This window comes from Lepidochelys olivacea (genome assembly GCF_965140295.1).
Source record: "Lepidochelys olivacea isolate rLepOli2 genome assembly, chromosome: 7".
Classification (NCBI taxonomy): Eukaryota; Metazoa; Chordata; order Testudines; family Cheloniidae; genus Lepidochelys; species Lepidochelys olivacea.
In genome coordinates, this window is record NC_140417.1 from 124950022 (window position 1) to 124961231 (window position 11210).

The 11210-nt window shown below is 49.8% G+C and overlaps 1 protein-coding gene across 5 annotated transcripts in view; it reads left to right on the plus strand.

Moving 5' to 3' along the window:
* Positions 1-10495, plus strand: part of LCOR (ligand dependent nuclear receptor corepressor) — a 109168-nt gene extending 98673 nt beyond the window's left edge. For all 5 annotated transcript variants that reach the window (XM_084635299.1, XM_084635298.1, XM_084635297.1 and 2 more), the window contains one exon: positions 4733-10495. In XM_084635299.1, coding sequence (XP_084491425.1) covers positions 4733-9320 — 4588 coding nt within the window. In that variant the 3' untranslated portion in view covers positions 9321-10495. The remainder of the gene's footprint in view (positions 1-4732) is intronic.
* Positions 10496-11210: the final 715 nt, after the last annotated feature.

Genomic DNA, 11210 nt, shown 5'->3' on the forward strand with positions numbered 1-11210 from the left:
TTTTCGGAAGGAGCTAAAGCGGTGGCTGAAGGAGACCTACTAAGTGTCATGTAGTCACTCTTTCAAAAGTCTTTGCTAAAGCCCTACACGAAATGCTGGTAAGGACCCTTGGTAACCAGGGTGTGAGAGAGGCTTATTATGAATTCAAAGCTGGCTGAGAAATGGGAAGTAAAAAGTAGCCAGTGGTTAATCCTGGGGTGCCCAGGGATCAATTCTTTGAAATATATTAAAGAGCTGGAAGAAGGGGTGAGGAGATATTGAAAAGACTAAGACTGTTCAGCTAGGCAAAGAGACGACTAAGGAGGGATTTAATAGAGGTCTATACAATCATGACTGGTGTGGAGAGAGTAGATAAGGAAGGATGATTTACTCCTCCTCATAACACATGAACCAGGGGTCACCCAATGACATTAACAGGCAGCAGGTTTAAAACAAACACAAGGAAGTGCTTCTCCACACAGCACACAGCCGACCTGTGGAACTGTTTGTCAGGGGATGTTGTGAAGGCCAAAAGCATAAGTGGATTCAAAAAAGAACCAGATCGGTTCCTGGAGGACAGGTCCATCAATGGCTATTAGCCAGGGTGAGCAGGGATGCAGCCCCATGCTCTGAGTGTCTCTAGCTTCTGACTACCAGAAGCTGGGGATGGGTGACAGGGGATGGGTCACTGGATGATTCCGTGTTCTGTTCATTCCCTGTGGGGCACCTGGCACTGGCCACTATTGGAAGACAGGATCCTGGGCTAGATGAACCATTGGCCTAGCCCAGTCTGGCTGTTCTTATGTTCTTAAGGGGTGGGTTGTAAGATGCTGAACTTGTAAATGAAATGATTCTGTGGGGTGGCTGAGACTAGGGAGGAGAGCGAGGAGCTTCAGAAGGATCTAACAAAGTGAGATAACTAGGAAACATGATAGCAGATGAAATCCAGCCTAGACCAGTGCAGAGTCATGCATTCTGGGAAGAGTAGTGTGAGCTGCTTCCACATGGATTGGCCTCAGTATAACATCTTGAGGGTGGGAGTGCAAAAGGGCTTTGAATCTAGCACGTGCAGTCCATTGAGAGTGTTTGCACAGACTCCAGTGGGTTTCGGATCAGACCCAAAGGGTCCCTGGGGAGAGATCACTGAAGACACCAATCCAGTGTTTAGTAGCTGTAGAAAAGGGACTAGGAACCCACAAGTAACTGTGTGATACTCACTGGGGAGTGCTCTCCAGAGCGCTCTCACATAGACCAGACACTCATTGTGTTAGCAACATACTGTATTTTCTAACATGTCCAGTTACTAGCTTGATCTCTTCTTTCCCCATCTCCTACCCTTTGTCTGTCTGTAAGCTCTCTGGTTCAGGAGCATTGCCTTCATGTATGTCAAGAAGGGGCCAAGTGCATTGTGGGCATTATTGAAAATATAATAACGGCAATAGAATTCTAGGATGTATTACAGGAAACATGTATGAATCCTAAGTCTGGAAGGGACTTTGAGAGGTCGTCTAGTCCAGTCCCCTGCACTCATGGCAGGACTAAGTATTATCTAGACGATCCCTGACAGTTGTTTGTCCAACCTGCTCTTAAAAAATCTCCAATGAGGGAGATTCCACAACCCCCCTGGGCAATTTATTCCAGGGCTTAACCACCCTGACAGTTAGGAAGTTTTTCCTAAGGTCCAACCTAAACCGCTGCAATTTAAGCCCATTGCTTCTCGTCCTGTCCTCAGAGGTTAACGAGAACAATTTTTCTCCCTTCTCCTTGTAACAGCCTTTTATATACTTGAAACCTGTTCTCATGTCCCCTCTCAGTCTTCTCTTCTCCAGACTAAACAAACCCGTTTTTTCAATCTTCCCTCATAGGTCATGTTTTCTAGACCTTCCATCATTTGTGATGCTCTTCTCTGGACTTTCTCCAGAGAAGCCATTATTACTGTTCTCTGCCCTTCCCTCGAATCCCGCAGTGAGTGGTGACCACTCAGCCCAAAACAGGATCCAGCAGAAAGAGAGAAGAGCTGGGAACAGTAACAAAATAATGAATGGTGTGTGTGGGGGGGGAGTTTCCTAAAGCGAGAGGATTAAAAAGACCAGAGCTATTTATTTAGCATGAAAAGGGAATGAGGAAGAAGAGAGAAGCTAATTGCATTATTATTATTATTTATTTTTAATACCGTGGAACCTAGGAGGGCTAGTCAAAACCAGCCCCTGCCCCCATCTAATGGCACTGTGTGGTGCATTTTACAGGACTGACTTATGCAGCCTTCTCTGATCTGAAACCCAGCCACGGTCTGGCAGCCACACTGATTGTTTCACACAGGAGGCGGCGAAGAGCCCAGATCCAGTTGAAATTGTTGGTGGAACTTGGGGAGTGACTTGGCCAGGCTGGGAGGGCTTGGCCATCCATTTTCCATGGGTTGTTAACAATCCCAGGCAGTCAAGCGCCTGAGCACCATGCAGGGATGGTTAGTCTGTAGTGACTGCCTCCCGTCACCAGCCTCGCTTCAGCATTTCCTTAGAGGTCTCCCATGCAAGTACTAATCCAGCCAGTTTAACCCAGGCGTTATGTCACAGGCCTATGTGGTTTGGTTGTAGCTTGGACCATGGGGAGGGAAGGGGGTTAAATGTGGGGAGTCCAGGATAACAACACACCTTGCCCTCCAAACAGGCAGGGGCTGATAGAGAGAGTCCGGGACTAGCCTGGCACCAGTGGTCCTGATTCACTTCCTGGCTCTGCCAGAGGCTCCCGGTGTGACCCCAGCTGGGCCTGTCGCTGGGCCTGTCTGTAACACAGGGATAGCCTCGCAGGGGTGTTACCCATTACACACTGTGGTGCTCAGCTCCACCTTGGAGCCATGTGAGGAGCCTTCAGGGGAGTGAAAAGAGCTGTGTGATCTTCCCCAGGAAAGGCACCTGCATTCTCCAGGGCGCAGCAGGTGTGCTGAGTGGAATCCAGCAGTTTCTTCTTCCCAGAGCTTGCAGGGAGGACCCCATCCTGGAGGGGGTGGGGGAGTACGGGAACATAGGCAGATGGAAGCAGACCCCAGGTCCCTCTAGCCCAGTGTCATGTCTCTGACAGTGGCCAGCACAGCTGCTGCAGGGGATGGTGTAAGATCTCCTGAGTAGCGGGCAGGGGGAGGGCGGTAATCTGCTCCTCACATTAGGTGTGATGCTGAGTTCTAAAATGAGATACTGAAACATGGTGGGCTAAGGAACAAAAGGGTCTAACTGTATATACAGGGGGCCATGTGCGTGGAACAATAGTCAACCCTCTGCTTAGTCTGGGGCAGGCCAGCTAGCAGTAGAAGTGACCTTGCTCAGGTTAGCGTAGGGGTAACCTATGTCAGTGCTGGAGAACAGCTGGATCTACATACATGCAGCACTGTCTAGTGGTTGAAGCCATGAGTCCTGGTTCTCCTCCCAGCTCTGCCGAGACTTGCTGTGCTTCCTTCTATAAGTCACCTGCCCTCGCTCTGCCTCAGCATCCTCCTCCATGCTCCCCGCACTCCCAGGAGAAGGGAGCCGGGGGTGGCTGCAGACAGCACAGAACCTACTAGCTCTACAGCGTGTGAGAGGGGTCTGAGCCAGGGGCCCCCAGGGCGGATGTAAGAGCAAGCATTCCAGGGACGTTCTCGCTGGGTCCAGAGAGCAGGTGCAGAGATGTCAGAGGGGCATTAGTGCAGGGAGGACCAAAGGGGCTAAGAGGTCTGTAGCCACCCCTTGGATTGCGTCCACCAAACTATCATCCAGTCCAGACAGTTAATACCCAAATGTAAAGGGATTGCAGAGGATGTGATGCCTCCATTAGCGCGTGGGCACCTTGGTGTCGGGCCAGCTACCAGAAGGCTGGGGGGCGACTTGTTACTTCTAGCTTTTAAAAGGGAGAAAGATGTTAACAAAGAAACTATAGGCCACTTCCCCTCGCATCTGACCCCGGAGATGTGCTGGAGACCAGGCTCGTTCGAAGGAATGGGTGGAAATTCAAAGAGCTGTAATTGGGAACTAGCATGGCTTTAATACTACACTGTCAAAGACTAGGACAAACATTAATAAGCCCTTAACCTCACCCCTAGTTAATCCTAACGAGTTGCCTCTATGCAGCAGGTAAGTATGGTCACCCCCATCTTAGAGATGGCTAGAGACAAGAGGAGTGTGTAAGACGATGATCATCTAGCCGTAGGACCCCAGAAGTCCATGGTTCTTGGGCTGGGCTTGGACAGCAGCCCTGTAAATGGCACAGCAAGTGTATGCAATGGGAGTAAACCAAAGGTGGTTGTCAATGGCAATGAGCTGCAGTGGAGAACTCGCCCGTGGGGCAGGGTGTCTCGGAGGCTGGTGTTTGTCGGTTTGTTCATGGCCTCGTTCAGGCGTCATCCTGCAGAATGGCCAGAACTTGAAATCTTCCCTTTCCAATTGTGGGAGTGGGGTTGGGGGTATGTCCCAGCTGACAGACCAAAGTGAAATGCAAGTCTGGATCTGAACGTGCATGGAAGATAAGTGTCAATCTCCATGAGTGGTCAGAGTGAGCTGCCAAACATATAGTAATAGGCCCCTTTCTCTGGCAAACAGATAAAGCTTTGCCTTCCTGGGTGGATTGCTTTATGTGCATCCCTGGCTAAGTATCAAGGGCGCTAAGGCCAGTTGCCATGTGAGAAAATATACTGCTAAGGGGGAGGAGAAGGGTTTCTGTAGGTTTTACAACACAAATTCTCTGTCCTCTGCTTTGCTGACTGTTTCTCTCTTTGTCTCTCTAGTGAGGATACAGCGGAGACAATAGCAATAGACCCTAACAATCAGCCGAAGTCTCCCCTGGAAAAGTTTATGGTCCGACTGTGTACACATCACCAGAAGCAATTCATTCGTGTGCTAAACGACATATACACGGAAGTACAGCCAGACTGCGAGGGCCGGCCGTTACATGAATCCGAAAACATGGATGCAGCTACATGCAGCTCTGGTTGTAGCCAGCAAAGCACTGAAAATTGGAAGAAGTCTGCTCCCTGTTCTGAACTGAAGCCTCTTACTTCCTCAGACTCGGACAGAGACCCAGTGGGTCTTCATAGCCCTCTGCGTGCCGCAGGGCAACCCTTGGAGCAGCACACAGAGGTGAAATCCATGGACAGAACGGAGAATTTCAGTACTGCTTTCAAAAGAGACTTCTCTGAACTCTCCGCTACTAGAACTAGTTCTGTTAGTCCAAAGGATAGTTCCACCCAAGGATACCTCACCACTTCGAACTCTTCCTCACTGCACTTCCATCCTGGCACCAGGAGCCCGGAAGGACAAACCACTGGACAGGAGCAAGAGGCTGGTGTCAGAAAGTGTGAGGATGACAAAGACCAGATCCAAGGCAAGAGCTTAGCAGACAGCTACATTGCTGTAAAAGTGGCACATGTGAATGGCAGTGAGGACAGCTCAGAGAGCTGCCTGGGATCTCAGAAGAACTCTTTCAAAGCTTTACCAGAAGAGGGTTGGGATTCAGGGTTTCCAGTGAACTCTCCTAGAAGAGCTGACAAAGAGAACGCTTTACAGTGCAGCTCCAAAGCATCTTTGCACCAGGATTTAGAAACAAACGAAGAAGATGCAAGACCAAAGCAAGAAAACCATCTCCATACCCTGGGAAAGACTAAGGGGGGCTTCCACACACATCCTGGCGACAAGAATCCATGTGAGCGTTCCAAAGACGGGTGGATGGCCCCTGTACCAGTGATACACAAAGCCTCCAGTGGGCGCTCAAGAGCTAAAACAGGGTCCTCGTCCGTCAAAACAGCTAGGAAGAACAAAAGGGCGTCGGGACTGAGAATAAATGACTATGACAACCAATGTGACGTTGTCTACATCAGCCAGCCAATAACTGAATGCCACCTGGAGAGCCAGCGGTCAGTGTCGTCCCGGAGGACAGCTCGGAAGAGCACCCGCGGGTATTATTTCAATGGTGAGTGCTGCGAGCTGCCAACTGTCCGCACGCTGGTGAGAAGCTCCCGAGTGGAAGAGAGAGGAAATGGTCCGGCCCTGAGGACGGAAGCATTAGTGGGCTCTAAGCAGAGCCCGGCACTCTCTGGAGGTGAGCCTTCAGCGGCAGCCCAAGAGGCTGACAAAAGAGCTTCCCTCGGGCTCCTGTCCAAAGGGGCTCCCCCCAGCAGAGAAGCTAACGAGAGAGCAGAAAAGGAGCCCAGCGAGGGCGGCTCACTGAAGTCAAGAGAAGCTGCTTACACTGAGCCACTGCTGGCTCTGTCTGCTCCCTCCTGCCCTGACACTGCTCTAGCCGTGGGCCCCTCTGCTGCTGAAGGAAGTGAGGAGAGGATGTGCCAGACGCTGGAAGACGTGGAGGCTAATGTTCTCCAGCAAGCTAACAGCGGTGCTGACCTCTCCAGGGGCTGTGGGCCCACAGAAGACAGCAGCAGGGAGGCTGCAGATTTGACATCTCTTTCTCCGCCAGAAGCTGCTAGTAGGGAGGAAGCTTCTCCATGCTCAGAAATACAAGCTATTCCGGCGCCTCCTGCCAGCCTGGACCCCACTCCTCCTTTGCAGCTTCCTACCACCGTGGACCTAGTGCTTCCTACCGGTGCAGACTTGGTGCACCATGCAGAGCCTCCTTCCAGCATGGACCCTGAGCCTCCTGCTGGACTAGACCTGGAGCTGGCTGGGGCACTTCCTGGAGAGCCCCCAACTAGTACAGACCTGGAGCTTCCTGCCACGCCCCCTGCCAGCATGGACCTGGATCCTCCCATGCAGCCCCCTGCTAGTTTGGAGGCTGAGCCCCCTGCTAGTTTGGAGGCTGAGCCCCCTGCTAGTTTGGAGGCCGAGCCCCCTGCTAGCTTGCAGCCTGCTGATGTGACCAAAAGCATTCCTGCTGACCCAGAAGCTGACGTCAGGGAGATGCAGGAAGGCCCACCTGAGCCAGGGGAAACCATGCCAACTATTGCAGAGCTCAGTGGAATCTTGGCAGGTGAGACTGCACCAGATAGCAACAGGCTGTGTGAGAGAGAGAACGGCAATGGCGAAATGCCACCAGGACCTGACACTTCAGAAACGGATGGCAAGGGGGCCGTCTTGTCCAAAGAAAACCCAGAGAAGAAGCAAAAGAAAGGCAGGAGAGTGCACGTAGCATCAGACCGGCGTCTCCGCAGCCAGCAATTCCAGCCACCCACAGAAGGCAGAGCTGAAAAGTCTGGTTCTTCCACCTCTCTGCAGCTTCCTTGTCTTCAGATTAAGCTTTCTAAAAGTCCCGGTGCAAAGCGTTTTAAGAGGGAGGTGCACCTTGATGGAGCAGCATCCGTGTGCTTCCCAAAGGATTGCTTCCACAAAACACTGCTGAAGAACATCCAGGGCCCAGGCACTGGGAGTGTCCTGGAGAGAGAGCCCATGCAGCAGGGAGAAGACGAAAATGGCATTACTACTAGGCAAACTTACAAAAGCATGTTGGCAAAAGATGGTGCAGCAGAGAGAGAAGGGTCATCGAAAGATGCCCCCCCTGCTAACGCCAGCCATAGTAAGTCAGGGGAGATGCTTGAGATCTGTGTAGAGGCTAATTCTGATAAGAGAAGTGTTCTCCTTCCTAGGGAAAGTGGAACAGGTGTACAGGATGCAGAGCAATCGGATGAGAAACCAGGTGATGTGGAGAACCCAGACAATGCTGTAGATGCTGGAAGGGTACAGTATAAAGATCCGACTGATTCGCCTACAGGTCCCAGTAGTAAAAGTGGAAGCAAACACCTCCCATCAAAGACTTGGAAGCATAAAAAGTTGGCCCACCCAGTTTACAACTTGAGACACACCCCTACCCCTGTGGACACTGCAAAAAAGAATATTCCAGGAATGGAAGTTTTGCAAGCAAATCAAAACCAGAAGGAAGAACACAGTTCAGGGAACAAAGACCCCATAGATTTGAAGGAGGTGGACACAGTGGCTGAGGACAAACCAAAGTTTGTGGAGTGGTGTGCTGAGGAAGAGAATCAGGAACTTATTGCTGACTTTAATGCCCAGTATGTGAAAGTTCAGAAAGGATGGATTCAGCTGGAAAAAGAAGCACAGCCAGCCCCCAAAGCAAAGAACAAAGCTGACAAGCTGAAAGAGATTTGGAAAAGCAAGAAAAGAACCCGGAAATGTAGAGCGGCTCTTGAAGTTCAAAAGCTTTCCCCTGTCCAGATGCTGTTTATGAAAGCCTTCAAGTTGTCCAACATTTGCCGGTGGTTCTTGGAGACAACTGAAACCAGGTCACTAGTCATTGTGAAGAAACTCAATACCCGTCTCCCAGGAGACGTTCCCCCCATTAAGATCCCCCTGCAGAAGTATTGCTCTTCCAGCCTATATCCCAGCTCGCTGCAAGCTGAACGCTTAAAAAAACACCTCAAGAAATTTGCTGCAACTACCCCTGCTAAAAATAACTTGAAGAATCAAAAGTTATGGGCCAGGCTTCGGGAGAACACTGATAGTACGGAGCCCGGGGAAGCTGCCAGTCCCAACCAGATGCCTCCTTGTGAGGCTAGCTCAGAAGAAGCTGGTGAAGACAGAAACATGCAGCCCCCTCCAAGTCTGCCAACGCAGGCCAGCACTAGGATCCTGCGGAAATACTCCAATCTGAGGGGCAAACTGCGAGCCCAGCACCGCCTGGCAAAGAATGAGAGAAAGGGAGACAGTGCAGCTGATCATCCTTCAGTGGAAAGTAAGCAAAGCCGGAAGAGTGTCTGCATCAACCCACTGATGTCTCCAAAGCTGGCCTTGCAAGTCAAAGCAGATGTGTTTCCTGCTAAGTCCATGCGAGCGGAAGCAGCAGTGAAGGGAAGAAAAGGGAAAAGCAGGTCCCAGGAGGACTCCTTGCCCAAAGCTGACCCTCAGTCAGGCAGGAAGAAGAGAACACTGCGGGAGAAGAACACTGTACCAGAGCTGTCTCGCTCCTCCAGTAAAGACCGCCTTCCAGCTAAAAAGGGCAGCAAAGTAAAACATTCCGAGGTTCCCCCGAAAACTCCTGCTACCAGAAAGCAGGCTGCCATGGAAAGAAGCAATAAGCTCGAGAAAAAGGTATCTTCGAAAGAGAAGAGAGTCCCAAAAAGGCAGCTTGGCAAAGGCAGGCTCCCCATCCCCAAAGTCAAAGAGAACCCCATCAAAAGAGCTGCAGCCCCGCCCAGCCAGGAAGGGCTCACAAAATCTGCAAAGCCGAAACTGAGGGGAGAGCCCTCTACCAGGTCACAGAAAGCAGCTGAGCAGAAGCCCAGCGGTGGGAAAACTCTGACAAGGTCTATGAAGAAAATTCAAGAGAGCAGCACGTCCCAGGGCAAGAGAAAGTTAAGGGCAAAAGTTGACTGTGCACACAGCAAGCGAACACGACTGGATGCAGAATAACCAAGAGAATGGCAGCCATGTAAACCTGTTGTACAGTAGTAACCCTTGATCATGCATTAACTAAAGCTGCTTTTATAAGCTGTAGCAAGCCTTTAAAAATCCACAGCTAAAGGATTACACCCGTGATTTTAGGCGTCAGAAGGTGTGTCTCAGACAGAGAGGAGAGCTGTCTGTCTCCACTGTTGAGGAGGGAAGTTCCTGCAATTCGAATGTTCCTTGGGTTTTAAGCTTGGAACCAGGCAGTTTTAGTTAAAAGTACAGTGCCTTATTTATCGTTTTTAAACCAATAAATAAAAAAGCTAGTCTGTGTGATTTGGAGGCTTGCATTTTATACTTGATGCACAAGCACTTGTACTGTAGCAGAAAGGAAACCACCTTCATGCACATAAAGTAGCTTTCAGCAGCCTTTTGAGGGGCGCGTACACAAACCCTTCCCTTTGCATTAAACATCCTGACTGTTTGGTTGTGAGTGACCTTGGAAGCAAAACCAAAAGCATTTTTCTTCTAGCCAGAGAGGGAAGGGGTAATTGGTCATTACTCTGTTCATTAGCAGCAGGTGGTGGGCTAGACAGTTGGTAACTGTTTCAAGATATTAATTGTTGGCCACTTGTGTATAATTTATGGTCTTTAGGGTTAGACAGCTATTTCTACTCTGCTGCTTCTTAAGCCTTGAGGTAGTGTGGTCTGATCAAAACCGACGTGGCAAAGGGGTTACTGCTTGGAATATACTGCTTGGCGAGTTCTGTAGCATCTCCCGCTGTTTGCAGGCACAGTGGGCTGAACTCATCCTTGGGGATCTCCAGTACATCAGGGATGAATCAGTCCCACTGTGTCTGACTGTTGGGCAAAACGCCCTCTCCGATCAGCATTTTGTTTCATATCACCTCTCCATGTGGATTTCTACTTTCTCTGACAGTAGCTTTTCACTCATAATCGGGTATTTTCCTTCCTGTGAAAAGCCAGGGCAGATTTCCGCTCGTTATTTAGTCAGTCTGTGTGAAAGGGAAATCTTTAGCCTCCCCACATTGTCTCCCCCACTCCCACAGAACACCTGTATTTTAAGGCAAAATTTTTAATGTTGTCTTTGAATAATGCTGAGATTTAAAGTATCCGATTCTTTTTTTTTATTAACTTCAATCTCATTTTAAAATAAAATGAAGCTGTTTTGGTTCCTGCCAGTGTTGTGGTGTGCTGTAGAGTCTAGGATCGGATAGTTCTCCTCACTGTCAGAACAGCCCGGGCAGTGTGTACACCCTGCCTTGCACTGGCTTGCAAACATATCCTTGAGGGTCGAATCAACACAAACCATGCACTGCTTAAAGGTCAAGCAATAGTTTCCAGTGGAGAAACACTAAGAGTAACAGCTGATACACAGTAAAACCTATTAGAAATGCAAATAATCATATTCCCACAGCACACATTGGCGGTGGAGCTAATTGGGGTGAGGGTGGGGAGTTTTATATTGAAAATTCCCCCCCCTCCCCCTTGTGTAAGCAGCTGTAAGATGATGGCGTCAGCTCCCACTCTGTGCCTAAGTTTAAAAGCTCAAGGCCAGCCATTTTATTTCAAAAGCTCCACTTCAAGCCTGTACAAAAGAAGGGCTGTTTGCACAAGTTTCTAAGCAAACTTCCTTCCATTCACTACGTTCAACACCTGAAATCTGATTGTGAAGGCTCTGAAATCTCCTAACCTTTGGAGAATAGCTTCCAGCCGCCATTGTCCTAGCAAGATCTGAATATACATGCATATCTTTGTTACACTAGGCCCTCCCCTCAGAGAGCTTTACTGCCTGCAGAGAAAAGCATGCCTTTTGGGGTGTGCAGCGGGCTGCTTTGCGGAGGAATTGATTTTCACGGTTAGCGTTGAACCTCAGATACCAAAGCTCATTAC